Raw genomic sequence first — 21,545 nt, forward strand, 5'->3', positions numbered from 1 at the left:
CCCTAATTCTACCAACTTTCAGTTAGGAAGGAGAGCCAATCAGCTAACCTCTCCTTGAATGCAAATGTCTTACAGAGGTTGGTCGAATTTCCTGCACAATCCACATCATATACAATGAACTTTGCTAAGGCAAGAAATAACCCACACACTTGCTGATATTCTGAAATACACATTTCTGTTACATATTAACAAAGATTACTGATAGTGAAAAATAAAGTAACTTACACTTTACTAGCTGAGAAGATATTAATGTGCACCAATACTTTACTCAAAACAAAATTCATGTAATTAAAAATATAGCAAAAGTGATCACAGTAAGAAATTATGTTATTTACAATCTCATTGTGGGCCACATATATATAACTTCTAAAACTCCCCCAGGTAATCCTGAAGGGCGAAAATCAGGGCTCTAAAGCACATCGGTCAATGATTATGTTAATGGTAGAATTTCAACTACTGTAATATTCAACCCTTTTACATCTTCAGGAGTCTATTTAACTGCAAATATTTATGGAAGGGAGTATACCATAAGCCTCTATTTTCCTCTATTTTGTTTGTTTCCAAACAAAATTTGACATGTTTTTCTGCTCCCCCCCCCCCCCGCCCCCACCAAATCCCATGGTCAAATAAAAATCCTGTTTTGTTTAGGTTTGTTTCTCAAACATATTTAACCATGAAACTCTTTTGGGGAACTCATGTTGGTAACCTCAACCTTAAGCTTTCAACAGCTAAAATCTTTTGGAAGAATGATAGCTGGAAATAAGGCTCTGGACTGGAAGCCTCCAGGAGAAAAGAACTAAAACTGATTTTTAAAAAGTCAGAAACCTTTTTGGCAAGGATGGGAAGGTAGAGAGGATGATGAATAAGATGAGGTCCTTGCCCTCAAGTCTAGAGAAGAAAATAATCAGATTATACTCCAAGGTGGAAAGCTCAAATATGTAAATATTAGGAAGATACACTGTAGAACACCTAACACAACCCTGGTAGCCAGAGAGAGGCACAGCAAGGTTACCAGGGAAGGCTTCCTGTGGAAATAATGTTTGGAACTTGACCTCAAAGGAAGGCTAGGAATTGGCTAGAGGAAGGAGGAACTTTCAAAGCAAAAGGGGCTGCAGATGCAAATCAAACCACCCTGAAATACCATTTTTCACCTGCCAGCTTGGTTAGACCCCCAAAATGTGATAAATTGCTTATGGGGCGGGGAGCACCTTTCATCCATTGCTGGTGAAGATATACATTGGTACAGCCTCTAAGGGAAGCAATTCAAATGCACATGCCTTTTGACTCAGCAATTCTACCTTTAGGTATTTATCTTCAAGCTTGATTCACACACAAATAAATTAACACAACTGTCATTCATTATAGACTGTATTCTAATAAATTAAGACATGCACACAATGGAATACTATACATACTATTTTAAAGAAAGAACAAGGTGCAGAATAGCTTAAATAGTATGTTATCACTAAGTAAAAAAGGATGGGACAAAGAAAAATATTTCACTGGGCTGATTTGTATGTATAGATTATTTCTGGAAGGAAAAACAAGAAACTGCTAACACTGGCTACTTCCAGGGACAAAAACTGTGTGCCCAGTGACAAGAATAAGAGAAAGACTTTTCATTGCACACCCTTCTGTATCTTTTACATTTTGAACCATTTAAAATGCACTACTGATCCGTAAATAAATAAAATTAAATCAGCACACCACCTAATGAAAATAAAAGCAGTCTGGAATTAATGGAAAACGAAGCTCAAGACAAAAATTGATCAGAAATGAAGCTCAAGAGGTAGACAGGAGCCAGTTCATGAAGGGCCTTGTTTGGCATACTAAGTAAGGATCATAAAGGTTCCCATACAGTAGTGTTTTTCAAAGTGTGATCTGGGGACCACTTGTAAACCTGGAGAGCTTGTTAAAAATGCAGATCTCTGGACAGAGCTAGCAAACTTAAGGGTGTGGTTCAGAAAGGCAGAGTCTGGAGTCTCCACAAACTGAATCAGAATCTTGGGGTGCTAAAGTTTAGGCATCCTCATTTTAACAAATTTTCTAGGTTATTCTACAGGTTATGGGGAGGAAGCTTTTGAGAAGTTCTAAGCAGAGGAATAAAATGGCCAGATGTTCACTTTAGATAGACCACTCTGGTGCCTGTATCTGAAAGATTTGAAAGGAGTGAGATTCTGTTAGAAGGCCCTGGAAGTACTCCAGATATTAATTTGATAAATACTCATGAACACTACACTCATTGCACACCAGTGGCAAAAGTATCTGCCCAAGAACTATAACCTAAGCTACACCATCATTTTCAGGATACAAGGTAAGGGAAACAAAATTCAAGGTGCTACATCTCCTAAATATGCTAAGAAGGCAATAACTAGGAATAATTTAATCCAGTAATAGAGGGACTGCTAAATGAAATTATTCTATCCCATTATAAAGATAATTAAAAAAAAACTAAAAATGGCAACCATTAAAGAAGGTTGCTTCTGGGGTTGGGGTGGAGGGAGAGAAGAATGGAAACAGTTCATGTCTTGTTTGGTATATACTAAAATACTTTTAAATAAAACCTACTCTTTGGCCAAAAAGGCATGTTTACAATGTCAAAACCCTTTCCAATCAGCTTTGATTCGCCTAAAGATCTGATTTGTTGAGTGCCATGGACCCTATTAATAAAAATCCCACATCTGCCAACAGCTGCATCTCTTATGATGTAGGTAAATCGTAATAACAGTTTAATTAGCCCTTGCAAGGTAATGAGCCAGTAGAGGTAAGGGACCTACGAAGGTACCTTCCTAGAAATTCACAGGAAACATCATTGCAAGATTTAAAAATAAAGCAATGCAACCAATATGAAAGAGTCATTGGAAGTCAGACTTTGACCGACTTTGAAAGATAGAAACCTACTCTGTACATGCTTTAACAACTAAGAAGTATTTCCTCCATTTGTTTAAGTTTCTACAAAGTGAGAAAACCATGAGGGTTGAGGGTATAAATTACACTGACACTCCATCCTTCATCTTCTTTTTGCATTTTAACAAATAACCTAACAGAGATCTATTCTGCAACAAAACCACCACCTCCACAACAAAAAAGAACCCTTTGATCTAAAACTTCAGGTTACCATGACACTATAGACACAAGAGGTACGGTGCCAAAGACACAAAGTAAGCACACGGCCACTTTCTTTTATTCCCAATTCACATGATTCGTGTATCTTAGAATCTTTTACCCCAGCAATATAGCAAACAATATTAACCGGCTTATCAGTCCTACCACAGAATCCCATTTTAGAACAACTTTACACAGCTCAGTATTCTTTGGCTTGGACTCTACCTAATGCTATTCCATTCTGAATACTGGCTTTAATATAAATGGTAAAACAAAAATCAGTAAGGAGATAATCCAATAAAATGTAATTGAAATGACAACAACTATTTCACTGCCTTGCAATTACAAAACCATGTGTTCTATAGTACAGAAGTTTTAACTCAAAGTTTTCTTATCCCAAACAGCATTACCTAGCCAAAGACAAATATTTACCTATTAGAGATTTCTCTTTAGATACTCAGAGTGGGTACACTAGGTAGTTCAATTTGCAAAGACTTACTGATTTGCCTACATTTTTAAAATTTTGATTAGTGGCAATCTAGTTCAGAGGTCCCAGAGTTAATCTAATTCAGAGCACACTCATTTTCTTGAGGCCTTGAAAAGTCATCCAGAGTTTCAAAACGCCAGCACTAAAAAAGGCCTTGGAGGCTATCTGGTCCAACCCTACTACTTCACATACTGAACTAGGCAGAAGTTTGAAAACCTGACGGTACAATGAAAAGGTATCAGCGTCACACATGAGGCCCACAGAAGTTAAAGACCCCTAGGAAGTTAACCACACAGAACCGGGCCTAGGACCCCAAGATCCTAACACCCAATCCCACACTCCAAACAGGCCAACAGAGTGTACTATTTTAAACTGTTGAGAGGTTTTCATAAAATTGTATAAAGAACATATTTAAACATATATTTGACAATTTCTAAAAAGATCTTGCAAAATTGAGAGTACAATCCAAGGAACACACCTCTTTCCCAACACAGAAACAATGTGCTTGCTTCTGACATTATTCCCTGCCTCACCCCCAAATTCACTGACACTGACAAAACGAATGACAAAACGACTCCAACTTCCTACTCAAACTGATTGATTTACTCTTATTAAATGACACAATTGTTTTCTATAAATTGCTACATCTTCAAACACTAAAGGAAAGGAGAGAAAAACCTGTACCTAGCACTTCCATCTAACGAAAGCAGGGGCCCTCCTCAATTAACTCGTTAAAGAATCAAGAAGTTTAATGCTGGGGAGCTGGGGTGGCTCAGATGGTTAAAGGCTCATCTGCCTTCGGCTCAGGTCATGATCCCAGGGGCCTGGGATGGAGCCCCGCATCGGGCTCCCTGCTCAGTGCAGAGTCTGCTTCTCCCTCTCCCTCTGCCATTCCCTCCGCTTGTGCTCTCTGGCTCTACCTCTCTGTCAAATAAATAAAAAAAAAACTTAAAAAAAAAGTTTAATGCTAATAATAGATTCAGTACTTATGCAGACATGATTTACAACTTGATTTTGATACCTGTACAAAACATTACAAACAAATCTGAAGAATACAAACCATACCAGAAGTTTAAAACAGGCTGTCTACTCCTGTACAGAATCCTACAAGATTTTGTTATAGGCATGTAATTCCAAAGCTTTTTGGTGCACATTGTTCATGGTAGTATCTTCACTCTCCTTTTCCTAAAGTTGGTGGGCAGGGAGCATGGGATCAGAAGTCTCAAAAGGAGAGGGAAGAGAGATATTCGGTTTTTTTCTCAGATGGATTTATATACTTTTGCAAAGATATTAATATCTGTACTAAACAGACTCTATTGTGGAAATACTGCTATGTTATGGACGTAGGCTTTTTATTTCATAATTATCAAGTTTACCTGCCCTCTATCTTGCCCTTTCTACTTAACAGCATATACTCAAAGTCAAATTTTCTCCCTCGCTATCCCCTGAACTCAAAACACGTGTGCTTTTAAAACAAACTGCTAGAACCTTGTCTGACGACCACGTTCCATCACGGAAAAGGCTCACCCAGACCGGCTTTCCGGAGTATCCCAGGCCTGACAGTCCTGCAGAGTAAAAGGGGGTGTGTCCGCGGTAACAGCCCTCTCTTCCACCTCCCCGCAGCGACGCCCCGGCGCCCCTTCTTGGGGAAGGCTTGGGGAGCTGTTCCAGAGCGTCCAGACCTCAGCCACCCGCCCACCTTTCTCGGGGCTGTTGTTGCTATTCCCAAAAGGGAGAATAGGGGGTGGTGCTGGCGAGGGCACAAATGAATCCCCAAACCCTTCCCACTGGGAGCTCCTGTACCCCCATCCAAGTCTTCCTCCCCCGTCTTGGGGGGGTCTCTGCAGTAACAGTGACCCTCTCCCTCACTGTCTCTCGACACACACAGAGGGCGGGGGGCTCTACGCGCGAAGCCAGAGGGAGTGGAGGGCATCGAGCCGGGAAGGCAGGGCATCTAGGGCGCCGGGGGAAAAGGATGGTCCCGAGAGCTCTCGCCACACCACAAAGCCGCGGCCGAGCCTGGGTGTGAACGGGGGCCGAGCGCACACACAACAGGGAGGGGGGGTGCCGCCGGGACCCACCAGCTGCTTCAGGTCCTCCTCGGAGAGCTCCGCGTAACGGTACCGCTGCTGCTCGAACTCGTACCGGGTGGTTTTGGCCACCACCACCACCCGCGACGGGCGGAAGCCGCCGTCGGGGCGGCTGCCACAGCCCGCCAGCTCGCGCGGCTGCCCCTGCCCCAGGTGCCGCCGGCCGCCGCCGTCACCGCAGAGCCGCGGCCGCGCGGCGGGGCCTCCCGCGCCCGGCCCCCTCAGCACCGCCGCCCGGCCGCCCGCCACACGCCGACAGCTGCCCAGCAGGAAGCCTCGGTAGCAAGTCATCCTCCGCCCGGCGGGGCTGCAGGCCCGGGCTCCCGCCTCGGCTCCCCGCCACCAGCAGTGCGCACCACCCGCGCCGCCCGGGCCTCTAACTCCGCGCCAGACCGGGAGAGGTTAAGTGCACCGCCGTGCGTGGCCCGCGCCGCGAGGGGGACGTGCCCAGACGTTGACGGGGGCGGGGAAAGCCGGGCGACTGGGAGGTGGGAGAGCCGAAGCCCGGGAAAAGTGGGCGGGGAAGAGCCAGAGGCCTCAGGGTGGTGGGTTTTGTTTGTTTGTGTATCCGTTTCCATCCACGCCTGCGCAGTGGCCGCTTCGCCGCCTGGGGGCCCACCTCCTGCTCCACCCCCTTCCCTGGGTGGGCACCAAACCCACCCGCCCGCCCCCAACTCTGTGGGCCAATCAGAGCCAGCAGCGGTTTCGGAGCCCGAGGAACTGTGGGGATTGGCTGCGGCCGGAGGAAGGGCTGGAATTCTATTTGGCGATTGAGCTGCCTTAGGAATCCAGCTAGAACCGGTCTGAAGCGGCGCGGGGGCTGCGGGTGGGGTTTCGAGCGCCTGGCGGGAGAGCAGGTGCTTCTGGGCACTTCCTCGCTTGGGTTTCATTATTGCACTTTATCGGCCCGTGTGAAACTAGACCTTTTCATTATTGCGCACAAGTCTAGCTTCTTTATTCCTTCATTCAACCAAATCTAGTCGGATGGCCGATATGACGAACGCTGGGCTGGGGGCCAGGGAGACTGACCAAGACCATCTGCACAGTTTGCGCGGCCTAGTGCAAAATTCAGAGCTTCTTGCTCAGGAAGTATTAAGAATTGCAAGACAGCACTAAGCCGAGTGCCTGGCCCATCTGAACATGGTGCCTTGTGGGACTGCACAAGTAATAGCCCCGGCGGACAACCAAAAAACTATAAGCCCAGGGAGAGAAAGACAGGTAGCCTTTGAGGAAATTAGAGGATAATGGGTAGAGGAATCTGGCCAAGTGGAGCATTTCTAGATGGGAGATAAGATGGAAAAAGTAGATAGGTCAATAGAGAAAGGTAAGAATGTTAGTAATTTGGACTTCATTCTATAGACAGTAGTTAGACTTTTGAAGGCTCTTAACTGGAAAGAAGTGAGTCCTGAAAACGATGATGACTGTTTATCTGGCTTGGGACTGTTGAGTGAATTGGGAGGCAAGCGGAGGAAGGAGACTTGGCGCTGTTGGAGTAGTTACACTTGGCCCTGGGTTGACTTGGTAGTAATGGAAGTAGAAGAAAACGCTCCTTTTACAAGGGGAGAATCAAATGGCAATCCACGTCCTACTGTTCATCCTTCCTGCTCCTTACATCCACTTGCTTGGGTGCCCTCTTTGCTTCTTTATAGTCCTAGCATTATCAGTAATTAGCTTGTGGACTTCAGCGGGTCACTTCATCTTTCTGGGCCTCAGATACCTCATCTATAAAATGAGGGTGTTGAACTAGAGTGATACCAAGGTTCTTTCAAAGCCCAAATTGATCCTGAATCTGGACTCTTCCTTTTTTAGCTATCCACCACCACCAACATTCATTCATGGGTTCACTGAATATTTATGGAGTCCCTACTGTGTGCCAGAGAGTATATTAGAATAGGAAATAACACAATGAAGGCTGATGTCTACTTTTAGTAGGTCACTGATCCCATCTGGTCAGGAACTTTGCCTTACAGCAGGTGCTAGTAGTGACTTGGAATGGAAATTTAAGCACATCTCTTAACTTCTGTGGGGTGTGAGTTACTCGTGTATAACTTGAACATCCTCAAGATCCTTTCTCTTCTCACTCTTCCAACACCTTGTTATCCTAAGGATTTCCACAGAGAAGACAGCATGAGCAAAAGTATGGAGCAATGAAATAGCAGTTCTGAATTGCTAGAGAATTTAGAGGGAGGCAGGCCACAGTGGGAAGTGAGGCGAGGGAGGCAGACAGGGGAAAGACATGGAAAGTGTCATGCTTAGGAGCTTGGATTTTATCCTATGTATGCTAAGAAGCCACTAAAATGGGAAAATGGCATGCTTAGCTTTGACAGGAATTTCTTAGAAGAAACAACCAGAGAATAAATACCTGAAAGATACTCAACCTTATTAGAAATTAAAAAGATACAAATCAAGGTAATTTCACTGAAATAGTCTTTTATATCCACTAGCTTCACAGAAATTAAGAAGTTTTGGCAAACTTCCAATTGTTTGAAAACTATTACATCAAGTCTTTATTAGGCTACACATTTGCCAGTTATTTCAATAGCTTTTCCAATGCCACAGTTTCCAAGTATCATCTTAGAAACTTTAAATGTGTTCATGTATTCCAGTTTGTTCACTCCCAAGTCTGATGTCATATCATGCAGTACTGTGGGTGTGATTTGTCCATTGCAAAACAAACAGAAGTGCTTACATTCATGGATTTTTTTTTTTTTAAAGATTTTATTTATTTATTTGAGAGAGAGAATGAGAGAGAGAGCACATGAGAGGGGGGAGGGTCAGAGGGAGAAGCAGACTCCCTGCTGAGCAGGGATCCCGATGCGGGACTCGATCCCAGGACTCCAGGATCATGACCTGAGCCGAAGGCAGTCGCTTAACCAACTGAGCCACCCAGGCGCCCCACATTCATGGATTTAATATGAATTTCAAAACCCTCAAACTACTAAAATAATCTGTAATGTTACTGAGTTTCAAAAACTCAAACCCCATCTCTGGCAGGGCTGATACACTTCTCTAGTGAGTGAGCTTACCCAACCACCTGGTAACTACATCTCAAGAAGCTTATTTGTTCTCAACATATTATGGGAAAAATTATATATCATTGTGATATTCACAACTTGAGGATTTACAAAGGTTGAGATGTATCCTTCCAACCCATTTCATGTACATACTGACTCTATGAAAGATACACACACCCTTTTTTTTTAAAATGACATCCACATATTCCAAGACTTGTATAGGGTATTAATCCTTGAGGTCTAAGGATTCCTGGCTTTGACAGTAATGGATGTAAAATAATATTTTACAAGAGAACATTCTGATGGTCCATAATTAAGCTGAATAACTTGGTAGAGTCTAAAGTCTTGTTGAAAGAGAAGAATGTTAAGGTTACTTGAGTATAAGATATATAATTAGATATATTAAATATACATCTAGTATATTTGGGAAATATTTCAGTAAATTTTGACAAAAGCAGCTCCTTTTTTAAAAAAAAAGATTTTATTTATTTATTTGACAGAGAGAGACACAGTGAGAGAGGGAACACAAGCAGGGGGGAGTAGGAGAGGGTGAAGCAAGCTTCCTGATGCGAAGCTTGATCCCAGGACCCTGGGATCATGACCTGAGCCAAAGGCAGACACTTAATGACTGAGCTACCCAGGCACCCTGACAAAAAGCAGCTTCTATCAAAATCTAAGATGTATGCTTTGAAATCATCTACCTAATAACTTATGAAAATGATTATCATTGTAGGATGATCTCTTCACCTTACAGAAAGGTCAACATATGTAGAAAAGCCAAAAAGAAGAAGGTTAGATGAAGATATAGGACAAAGAGAAACTATAAGATGTTTCTACTTCTATTATCCCCTCCTAAATATTACTAAATATTTGCATAAAGATTGTAAGAAGGAATAGTAGAGTGGATAGAAAATGGTTTGAAAGTCACAAGCTAGATATCATGTTTCTGCATTGGTAACCATGTCATAATCCAGAAATTTTCACTTTTTCTCTCTGCCTTCCTGATATTCTATTTTTTATTCTGTTGCACTGACATTAATGTGTAGATAAGTAATTGAAGTAGTCTAATTTTTTTTGCTCTGTATATGAAGAGAAGTACAAGGAAAATCAAAGAAAGAAAGAATGAATTCAAATGATATTAAAATATTTGAGGCATTGAGAAATATTGCTTTATCTCCACCCTAAAGTGAGCACAAGAATGAACATGTCAGGAAGATAAAGATCTCTGTTCTCTGCTTTACTTTAACAATTTAGTGCAATCACAGTGTTCCCATATCAACTAAGATCTTATAGGAAAAGAGAACCAATTCTTTAATTTCTTCTCCAGATGTCTTCTGTTTATTTTCGCTTCTAAAGAAAATGTTCCTCTGTGTTCTGTATCAGAGGCATTTTTTGGGGTTAAAAAACCCAACCAACTTTAAACTTTTGTTTTCTCATTGTTTTTATTCTTCCTTTTATGCTAGAGCTATTCTTTGATTTTTTTCCCCCTTCTCTCTACCTCTTCTCTATTCCTCTCTCACATTAATTTTTCTTTTCCATTTCCTGAATCATTGCTTACTTTAGAAGGATGCTATATTTCTTCTATAGTCACTAGAATGAATAAGCCTCTCTTAGTAACTAACTTAGTAAAAGTTATAGGGAAAGAGCAAAACTCTGAACCATTTATATACTAATTTATATACTAATAATTTATATAATTTATAATTTATATACTAACCAAATTAGAGTCTAAGAGAATTAATTGAACTTTCATATGCCAAACTATACCATACTATACCATACATACATACTGTATGTATGCATGTATGAATCTATATATCTATCTATATCTAAATAATTGCTTTTATTACTATAAAAGGTACTGTAGCAAAATAATGTAACTTTAAAAAATGTGTATTCATATGTATATATCCAAATGAATATTGTTCTTCAAAGTAACATTTAGTGAAGTTAGACCCATTATTCCAAATATGTTGTCATTGTTCAAAAAATCTTCAGAAATCATTTTGGACTTATAAATCCTATTCCCTAGTTATGGACTGAATGTTTATGTTCTCCTCCAAATGTATATGTTGAAGCCCTGACCTCCAATGTGATGGAATTTGGAGATGGGGCTTTGGGGGGTAATTAGGGTTAGATAAATTTAAGGGGGCAGGGCCCTGGTCTAATGGGATTAGCACCCTTATGGGATGAGACACTAGGGAGCTTGCTCTCTCTCTGCCCGTGCTCCCACAAAGAGGTCCTGCGAGCACACGAGACAATGACAGCAGCCTACAACCACGAGCAGAGGCCTCAGAATAAGCCTATTTTGTTGACCCTTTGATCTTCAACTTCTCAGCCTCTAGAACTGTGAAAAATAACTGCTTCACAGTGTGGTATTTTGTTATGACACCCTGAGAAGACTAAGATGCCTCTAACAAGGGAATATTTAGGAATCGTGATCAAAAGTCATTTTGAAGTCATGGGGTGATCAAACTGGATTGAAAAATGAAATATGGCTAGAAGCACTAATTTTTCTGTGTAACTCATAAGGTGTCTCTGAGACAAATCTCAAAAGAGGAGCATCAAAACTTTGTTGCACAAATGTTGAAATTATTACAGTCTACCACAATAACAGCATTTAAGAAAAAAATTCATTTGGGTATATATGAATATATTTGGTTTTTTTAAAAGGTCTCTATACAGCTACACCCATTAGAATATTAATGACAATCTAATTAGATAAAGCAAAGAACAAGTTAACATATTTTACTTTTTGTATACTTACTGTTTTGTTACATAGTTAATGTATTTTGTTCATCCCTTCAACAATTATTGGATGCTGAACTGGAGTCAAGCATACACAAGGTGCAATGGATACAGGTCCAAGACAATACTATCTTTAAAGGAATTCATACCATGAATATATAATCTTATAGTAGTAGTAAATCCAAAGGTTAAATGAAAATACACATTTCCCAGAAGAGAAACATGACTTAATGAAATGTTAGCATGCGGATATAGTGTTTTGGAAGAAATGACTGGAAATCTTGTAAAATATTTGTTTTACGACCAGGCAATGTATGACTGAAAAAATATTTTAGTTAGATATTTATGAAATCCAGAAATTTATTTGAAGTATTATATCCACCAATGTGATGAATAGTCCAAATTAGTTATCAAATCCTATTCTAAATTAGCTTCTTCAAAAATGATAAACTTTGAACTTCCGAAGTCCGTGTATTTCTTAAATTCTGTCATTTTCTCCACAATAATCAAAATATAAAACCTTGCAATTATTAGACTATATAAAAGAAAAATCTTAATTGCAACAAATTATCTTTCATGAACTGTGCTGTAAAAACTCTTCGAGGAGTGAACAGGATCTTCTCATTTAGTTAGGATGGCTTAGTATTTTCAGTAAGACGACCAATCTTTTTGTAGATGTTGTCACGTTTATAGTAGATAGTGTTCATGAACAGGCAACCGACTGTCTGTGGGTCCACCTAGAAGGATCTGTGATATAAATTTAAAATATTATAAAATGTTATATTCAGATTAGATTTAATATTGAACACAACTGAACATGAATATGCATAAATATGCTTACTGTGAGGAAATGCAATATATAGAATATACATTTTATATGTAACATTTGGAAATGTTGCTAATTTTAAACATGACATTTCAGATAATTAAACCCTTCCTTAATTCATGGGCAACAAAGTTTTAAAAAAATAGACTTTTTATTGCTTTCCTAACAGTTTAGCATTTGTATGCCACACCTCCTAGAGAAAGTACTAAATGAAAAGGGAAAAATGGCAGAGGAAGGGTGGGTTCATATGATTGACTTTTACTTTGCATTATTTCCATTGTTTCTCATTTTGTATGAGGATAGTTGCATATTACTCTTTCCTAAAATGGAATATAATAAAATATAGATTTCCTAAGTATGACTTTTGTTGATGAGAGAATTTTGCCATTTAATCCTATTTCAAGTTAACATTTCTAATGGATACCAATCCATTTTCTAATAGACCCCATTTTATTATTGACAATATAAACATTATAAAAGATAATTTTATTTATACATCTCACACATTTTAAAGAATAAGAAACCATTTGTTTAAGAACGACAAGAAAAATCATATTCACTTAGTTCTCTGGCTCACTGAGTCAAGCAGTTTATAATCCTGATCTGCATATTTTGTGCATTTTTCTTCTTGATTACATTTTTAGTATTAGGCAAAGGAAGATATTTCATCAAGTTTTGCACTTGTACTCTGATAGATTCTTAAATTATGTATGATTAAGTTACCTTTAAGATTTAAAATGATTAAAAGTTGCAAAAATGCTTGCTAACACACTGTCTTTATGAGTATGTAGAGCAGAATTCAGGCCTAAATGAAACTATTACTGAAAATACTTGGCACCATTTATATAACAGAGCTGGGTTTATTATTTCCTTGACAATGTTTCTCTCCAAAAATAATGATATAAGTTTTTGTTTTAAATCTACTCATCAGGATAAGCATTGAAACCTAAAAATCTGCTAACTACTGGTTCTACTTCAACCTTGCTCAATTCATGAATCCGGACACAATAAAAAAAATAATACTGTTTGCCCTAGGCAAAAAAAGTCCTTGAGAATAAAGCAGTCCAATTCCAAAAAGGAGATAAATAAGAGTTTCGGTATTTCAAGCCAGATTTGTCTGGTGGGCTCCATTGTAATGTGTTTTTACCTTTATGATATATTTATAATTTCTTCTATTATAGCCAATAATAGGAAAATGAGACCATGTGAAGAGAAACAAATGGGTTAGTTTCAGTGTATCAGTGTAAGACTTTATGGTATTTTTATTAAGTTTATGTGCAAATGACATACGGGCATCACAATGGGGATGACTTTTGGCAAAATCATAATGAAGGCCACAGATAGAAGACAATGATTTACAAACCCATTCCTCTGATCCAAAGAGCTAGGACTCTAATTCCCATCCACTCTAAACAGATTAGTTCCAGTTTACAAAAATCTATTTCATATATTAGGATTGTGCAGAAGATTTCTTTCTTAAACCGCTGACCTAAGAAAAGAAAAGCTATTTACCTGATCTATCTTTAGTGACTTGGATGAAATCATCCTCATCCTCATCACAGCTTTCGCAGTTTAATTGTTGGAGGCTTGTTTCTGACTGGCTTTCAGCTTGATTTACATCTTTCTGTTTATTGAAGCTTCGAAGTGCAACGAGCCGATGATGTATTGCTGCATACAGACATCCTGTGTCTTTGGCGCTGGCCTGCATGAGGAAAATTAAGTTGTTAAGAATATAAATAGGGGCACCTGGGTGGCTCAGTCAGTTAAGCAGCCGACTCTTGATTTCAGCTCAGATCATGATCTCAGGGTCGTGAGACCGAGCCCCATGTCAGGCTTCGCGCACTCAGGGTGAGTCTGCTTGAGATTCTCTCTCCCCTGTCCCTCTGCCCTCCCCCTGCCCTCTCTCTCTCTCAAAATAAATAAATAAATAAAATCTTAGGAGTATAAATAACTTAATAATAGCCACATTTTAGAGATTTTTAATCTTCAACTATTAATAAGGAAAGAATTATATGGCATAAATCTAGAATATAAATGACCCTAAAAATTAAAGAGTAAAAAGCCATTCATCTTGAAGCAAATTGAATCCGAAAGTGAATAATTTTATAACAGGTCCCAATTTGTGCATTTTAAACTGAGAAATGAAATTTTGTGATTTAAAATTTCTATTTGAATTGAAGACTATCCTTCCTCCACTGTTTTACACTGTAGAAAATTGTAGGGTGGATGAAAAAAAAGACCACCTTTCCTTTACATGACTGCGTTTCGATGTCCCATGCAAGCCTCACAGCTCAGTGAAAGAGCAGAGCTCATTAGAGCAATCTATAATATTGCAGCATAGAAGCTCAGAGTGCCGGCCGTTGTGCCACAGAGCCACCCTTATGATATTGTATCAGAAACACCTCAGAAGGAACACCTGGGGGGCTCAGTCAGTTAAGCATCTGCCTTTGGCTCGGGTCATGATCCCGGGGTCCTGGGATCGAGTCCCGCATCGGGCTCCTTCCTGAGCGGGGAGCCTGCTTCTCCCTCTGCCTGCTGCTCCGCCCTGCTTGTGCTCTCTCTGTCTCTCTGTCTCTCTCTGACAAATAAGTAAATAAAATCTTAAAAAAAAAAAAAAGAAACACATCAGAAGTCTTTGCTCTCAGTACTTTTCCATGCTGTTTTTATGGATGCTGTTAATATAAAAAATGATGGTGACAATAACACTGGTATAACAGTCATGGTTACTACACTCTTTTTTATTCAATCCTTACAATGAAACCATGAGTGAATTATTTATTTCACTTATATTAGCAAAAGCACCCAGTACAAGTATTCAGTATATTCTCATTTCCCACATCCCTCTACAGATGAGGAGATGAAGGCTCAGAAAGGTACAATGACTTGCTTGAGTGTACTTAGCTCGTCAGCAGATTGGTTGGGCTCGCATCCCAGATCTTTGTCATCAAAGTCAGTGCTCTTTTAAGGTAACATGGCAGTGGTTTACATTTTTGTATCTTTTCACAATTTCGCAGAGAATCTAGGTAAATTATTCTCTTTGCTAACCCTCCAGAAAGCTGTCTTACTTTTCAAACCAAGAAATGAGGGTTGAACAAACTACATGCCAACTTTTTGGGAGAAGGGTCTTAAGTTATATATATATATGTATATATATATATATATATTTAAAGATTTTATTTATTTGACAGAGACACAGCGAGAGAGGGGACACAAGCAGGGGCAGAGGGAGAGGGAGAAGCAGGCTCCCCGCTGAGCAGGGAGCCTGATGCGGAACTCGATCCCAGAACCCTGGGGATCATGACCTGAGCCGAAGGCAGACGCTTAACGACTGAGCCACCCAAGCGCCCTATATATATTTTTTTTCAAGATTTTATTCATTTATTTGACAGAGAGAGACACAGCGAGAGAGGGAACACAAGCAGGGGGAGTGGGAGAGGGAGAAGCAGGCTTCCCGCCGAGCAGGGAGCCCAATGCGGGGCTCAATCCCAGGACCCTGGGATCATGACCTGAGCCTAAGGCAGACACTTAATGACTGAGCCACCCAGGCACCCTGAGTTATATTTTTTCATTTGCATGTTCTTAAGTTCCCTTAATTACTTTGGGGGGGAAATAACTATAAGTTAAATAAAATATTTTTGTTCCTCATATCGTGCTAAATATTATATAGTAGATGTTGAGAAAATAATTGTTGACTCTTGACTGATTTCATTTTTTACATTATGTGCAAAGGTGTAATTTTTCCTTAGTAAGTTAATAAATATTGCAAGAGTATTTGTAATTGAAATATAAATACTACTCTGCCACCTTGACTTTCTAACATTAAAATTTAAATATGTCTTCCACTGGTCAATATATTGCCTTTTGCCAAATTCATTCAGATATATTCATTCAAGGAATTAAGAACAAGAAATTAAAAATAAAATCACAACGATATATTTTTTCAATAACAAATTCTCTATGCTTAAAAGAATGATAATTCCCAGGAAGTACCATAAGAAAATGCTGGAGAGAATGAAAATTGATTCAGTCTTTCTGAAGAGAAATTTGTCAAGACAAGTCAAAACCTTATCCGAAGAAAATTAACATGTATGTACCCAGAGAATTCCTCACATCTTTCTTGCAGAATTTTTAATAATGAAAGGCAGTAAATTACCTATTTAACAAAGTGGAATTAATGGAATAAATTAGGGTGCATAATAGAATTCTTTTCGCCTATTAAAAGAATTTTCAAGAAATGAACTATTTAATGACAGGAAAACACTCACTTTCATTGATGAGTGAAAAGGTTACCTATGTGTACTTCATAATCACATATTCACATTCTAATCTATTCAACCACTTTATAAAGTAAATTATTATTATCTTTATTAGGCAGATGAGTAAAATCAAGTTAAAGAATCTAAGTAACCTACCTGAAGATCATACAGTTTGTACAATACATACATACGTGTGCACACACATATATGCTAAAACATAAGAAAAATGTTTGTAATGACCATGCCTGGGAATGGAATTTGGGGTGATTTTTATTTGCATTTAGCTGGCTTATCTCTAGCAGATATCCTACAATTTATGGAGCCAGCGTGGGTCAGATACTGAACAGCAGAATCTCATCTTAGCTAATGGTCTCAATCTTAGTATCAGCTACAGGCAGGCTGCTTTACTTGCTCAAAGCCAGGGGATCCAGCCTGGCAGAGTATCAGGGATTGTCTCCCTCGACGGTAAACAACATTTGGGCATTATCTTACTCTAACATCTCAATACTCAACATCACTTACACCTCACAGTGCCCTTACTGGTAGTTAATAAAACCTTTGGTTTTTCATCATTGGGCACTTGGCAACTTTTTTTTCCCATTACTTTCCATTCCATTTCCATTTCCATTACTATGGGAGCTAATTTACTTATACTGTTACCTTCTGCCTGAGTCATGTGAGTACTCAGTCTGCTCCAGTCTTCTGGGTCTCAGCCCATGTGGGAAACCTAACCTTTTTTCTGGTTTGATCCCTGCCAGATCTCTCTCTTTTGTGCCTGGATCTTGTATTTGAGGTCAAGCATTCCTGCTGCCGGGAAAAGCTAAGTCTGTGCTCCCATCCTGTTACCTTGGAGACTGACTCATGTCCAGAATGGGAATGTGCTGTTGGACTGGTTGTTTTGACTTACGAGCCCTGTGTTTTTCCATTTCTCACTGGTTCCTTTCCAGTGATCTCAAAGCCTTCTGAATTTCAGCATTCAGTATAAGCACTGGGCTGTGTATTCCCCTGGACTCCTAGGAGCCAGTCTTGACAACAGTCCTTGGTAACTTAGTAAGATTGTTGACATAATTTGTAATACCATTACACATAATGGTAAAGAAAAATGAGGAGGTTTGAAGCATATATCAATACAAATGTCTTGGGACATATACCAACTGATTACTATAGATTTTGGTGTTAATCTGTAAATTTCCATATAAAATTTAGGTCTTATATTAAACTGTAAACAACCAAAATGAATGGCTGAAGTTTTTTTGTTTTTTGTTTTTTGCCAGTGGTGCAGCTTACAATGAAATTAAACAATTTAGCAATTGCAGTGATCTAGAAATATAGTAGGATAATTCTCTATCACTGTAATTTGTTACTTACCTGAATTAAAAACACTTTGATGCTATAGTCTTCTAAATCAGTAGCTGTTATTCGCAAATTTTTGTGGTTCGCTCTTTGAATCTCCATTTGAGCCCAGAGTTTGCTATTGAGGATCAGCCTCAGGCTGCCTTGATTGCGCATAACTAAAATGGGAAGGTGAATATATAAGACTAGAACAGTTGATTACTTGACCTTCTGGGGAATTTGCCATTTTTGAAAGCAAAATAAATCTTTCAGTGGTTTTTCAGACTGTATTTTCACTATTACGTTGTAATTTGGCTTGATTATAAGTTGGTTTTCAAATTTAACTTTATTATGTTGGAGGACTAATTTTAGCTTAAAAGCCGGAATTATTTTTTTTACTATAATATTAAAAAATGATTAAAATTTTAGAACTCCTTTGAGGATCTAGTGGTCTGAAGAATATTTATCCAAGAATTGTTTACAATGGAGAAAACTTGGCTTTAGGCATTCAAAAAATGAAATTAGCTAAATTAGCTAAAAAATGACATGGCTATTCAAGATAATACTATAAACCCATTAAGAACTGGGAAGAAAGATAACTACTGAGGTGGAAAGGTGATCATGGTATACCACATAAAATGTACAATCAGGTTACCCAGCAATGTAAACACCATGCATCACAAATTTTGGCAGGCAGTGGAAAGAGTGGCATTGAACAAGAGTAGAAAACAACTAGCACCTGCCTTGGGAATAATACTTGGTTGGGTTACTTAGAAACCTGTTTGCCAGTTATAGAACTGAAGACACGGTTCCTATTCTTTTAGTGTGAGTTCTAGTCCTCGCTGGTTTCTTGAGCTTGGTATCTGAAGCTCAATAAACATCCATATACATGGATCCAACTTCTACCAGTGGTCCCCTCCACAGCTTTGACTGCCCAGTGTTGACCAGTAAACCTACCGGCCCTGCCCAGGGCTCTCACTTTCAGTTTGGGCCTCTGAACAATGCCCAGTGTGTCTTTTCGGATGCCAAAAACTTTCTGAGTGTTTCAGTTTGATTGACTCCAGATTCTCACCATCACTCTGGATGTCAGTAACCACACACAGGATTCAGTTACCACACACCTTTATTTCCTAGGAATCTGACCCTTCATCTCAACCCACACGCCATGTTTAGAATGTTTAGAATGCCAAGAATAAACAACAGGGCAGATATTCTCTTTTAGAAAAACTATTTTTCCTTCAAAAATGATGTCATCCTACGTATGGCCTTTAAATAATACGGAGATTACTGTTGAGGTGTGTGCTGGGCTTGCTCATAGGTGCTTAAGTGCATTATCTCACAGAATTCTCACAATTGCTCAGTAAGTCATGGAGTACTATTCTCCCCATTTGAAACTGATGTAACTAGGGCAGGGAGAGATTAAGTACTTCGTCCAAGGTCACTAGTCAGTGATAGAGGCAGAACCAGAGGCTGCTCTAAACAGGAAGCTGCTATAGTACATTAGAAACAACATTGTTTTCAACAGACTGATTTGTTGACTCTTTGATAGCACATCTCCAGAAAATGATGTGTACCTACTGGTAATTTTACTCTGAGAAAGAGTGGGTTGCTTTACAAAATGATTCCTTACTTAGTCTTGACTGGAATGTTCCACAATCACTGCTCGCTGTGTCATTCAGCCTCAAAGCTCCTCTGCCCCTTTCAATCCAGGACTGTGTTGTTTTGTTGAATATAAAAAGCTTGCAGTTGATCTAAAGGACAATTTTTTAAAATGTCAAATATATAAAAAATTTTTTTTCGAAGTGATTCCTTTCCTATGCTGTAACACTTTTCTTTGTCTGACTTTACCAGAATAACCTCTCTTAATGATTTGTAAACCAGCTTTAAAAATTTAACTTTTAAAACACGCAATTTTTGAATAGTTCAAGCGTCAAAAAGCAAAAAAGATGTACAAAATGGAAAGTCCTTCCCAACCCTACTTCTCCATCTGTCAATTTCTACCCCCTGCAACAGGTGATCGCTGTTGCTAATATTTTGTTTATCCTTCTAGAGATATTTGTATGTATATACATGCGGATACATATGTCCCTTATTTTTTCTATAAATGGTAGAATACCATACTTTCTGCATCGTGATTTTTCACTTAACAATATATTTATATGTACCAACTTTTAAATGAAATTTAATGTTATTTGAGCTATGTGACTTACGTGAAAGTAAAGGATTAGTGAAACTATTTGCATGCTTAAAATTTTTTGAGGAATACGGCAACTAGGATGTGGTACCACAGAGCACCGTACTATAATTTAATGCTTACCAGAATTAAATATTACTGTGTACAAGAATCACCCAGATGACTTGTTAAAAATACAGCGTGCCAGGACCTCACCCCTAGCAATTATTTCACTTAACCTCGGTTTAAGATGATCTGAGAGTTATGCTTAGAAGCACACCCGTATAGTAAATGTATCAGTAAATCATGGGAGAAGAGAAGAGAAATGGAGAGATTTGGGGGTAAAAGCAGATGGAGAAGGAGAAAGGGAAATCTGCACCTTGTTGAAAAACCATTATGTCATAGTAATTACATTTCATGTGCCTCGGCTGATAGACCACTCAACATTCAAATCCTATGTATGATACTGTATATTACATCTGTGAAAGTCTTGCTTTATATGAAATCCAAAACTTATATAAAAGAACTTTTCAAAGAAAGACAGAATTTTTTTATTATCTTGAACTGAAATCTATTCATCTTATCATTTAAAAATGTCCAGGGTAAGTAGAAATTTTCAATCATAGGATGATAGCACTGATTATAAAAGTAGGCATGAAAAGTATAAAAATTAGGTCTGAAGTTATTTTAAGACAGGATGCCTGGCTGTCTTCTTTCTAAAAGACTAATGTGAATGCTTGTAAACCCAATAATCCATCTTCCTGAAAACTACACATACTAACGTATGAATACAACAAACTATTGGCTTAGTCTTTGGAAGCCCCTCACAGTTTTATTGAAGCAGCTCTGTCCTAATGAAAACTATACTTCTGCCTTTATTTTTAAAGGGGTTCCTGCTTATAGAAACTTGACTTCATGTACATACATGCTGCCAGAAAGAGCAACGTGTGGTATACGGACCTTTAACACATTATGCTCTGCTTCTTCCCCTGTTACAACATCAATTTTCTCCAGCAAGCATTTGGGTGATGGCTTAGAAGAGAAAGCAGCAGCTGATTCAATTAGGGATATATTTTTAATAGAGTCTGTGCCTAAGAAAAAAATAGGGGGGAAAAGACACATAAAAGACTCCATTTTTCTCTACTGTAAAATCTCTTTATTGTCCCCATTAATATACAGGTCTCCTAAGCTTTTTATAACAATGAGTGTTTCCCGGGGCGCCCGGGTGGCTCAGTCTGTTGAGTGTCTGTCTTTGGCTCAGGTCATCATCTCGGGGTCCTGGGATCGAGCCCCACATTGGGCTCCCTGCTCAGCAGAGAGCCTGCTTCTCCTCTGCCCCTCCCCTCTGCTTGTGCGTGAGTACACGCGCATGCTCTCTCTCTCTCAAATAAACAAAATCTTTGAAAAACAAAACAAAAATAATGAGTGTTTCCCAAAAAGTGAAACTACTCGAGTTTAGATAAATCTCTTTAATGATTTCTCACGTGCTCAAGTAAAAAAATGTTTAAGCTTAT

General features: G+C 39.0%; 2 protein-coding genes across 9 annotated transcripts in view; both read right to left on the reverse strand.

Moving 5' to 3' along the window:
* The window catches only part of NADK2 (NAD kinase 2, mitochondrial), a 42,643-nt gene extending 36,439 nt beyond the window's left edge, over positions 1 to 6,204 (reverse strand). The window contains exon 1 of one of the 5 annotated variants that reach the window (XM_032415233.1): positions 5,674 to 6,204. In XM_032415233.1, the coding sequence (XP_032271124.1) occupies positions 5,674 to 5,973 (300 nt within the window). In that variant the 5' untranslated portion in view covers positions 5,974 to 6,204. Of the gene's footprint in view, positions 1 to 5,080; positions 5,615 to 5,673 lie in introns of those variants that run through there. The other 4 variants (XM_032415231.1, XM_032415232.1, XM_032415236.1 and 1 more) reach the window with 4 other exon arrangements.
* Positions 6,205 to 10,382: 4,178 nt separating this feature from the next.
* The window catches only part of RANBP3L (RAN binding protein 3 like), a 44,329-nt gene continuing 33,166 nt past the window's right edge, over positions 10,383 to 21,545 (reverse strand). For 3 of the 4 annotated variants that reach the window (XM_032415274.1, XM_032415273.1, XM_032415272.1), the window contains 5 exons: positions 20,992 to 21,122; positions 19,489 to 19,609; positions 17,895 to 18,037; positions 13,783 to 13,972; positions 10,386 to 12,191 (listed from right to left, as the gene is read on the reverse strand). In XM_032415274.1, coding sequence (XP_032271165.1) covers positions 12,148 to 12,191; positions 13,783 to 13,972; positions 17,895 to 18,037; positions 19,489 to 19,609; positions 20,992 to 21,122 — 629 coding nt within the window. In that variant the 3' untranslated portion in view covers positions 10,386 to 12,147. Of the gene's footprint in view, positions 12,192 to 13,782; positions 13,973 to 17,894; positions 18,038 to 19,488; positions 19,610 to 20,991; positions 21,123 to 21,545 lie in introns of all 4 variants that reach the window. The other variant, XM_032415275.1, reaches the window with a different exon arrangement.

Source organism: Phoca vitulina, unplaced genomic scaffold, assembly GCF_004348235.1.
Source record: "Phoca vitulina isolate PV1807 unplaced genomic scaffold, GSC_HSeal_1.0 scaffold17, whole genome shotgun sequence".
NCBI lineage: Eukaryota > Metazoa > Chordata > Mammalia > Carnivora > Phocidae > Phoca > Phoca vitulina.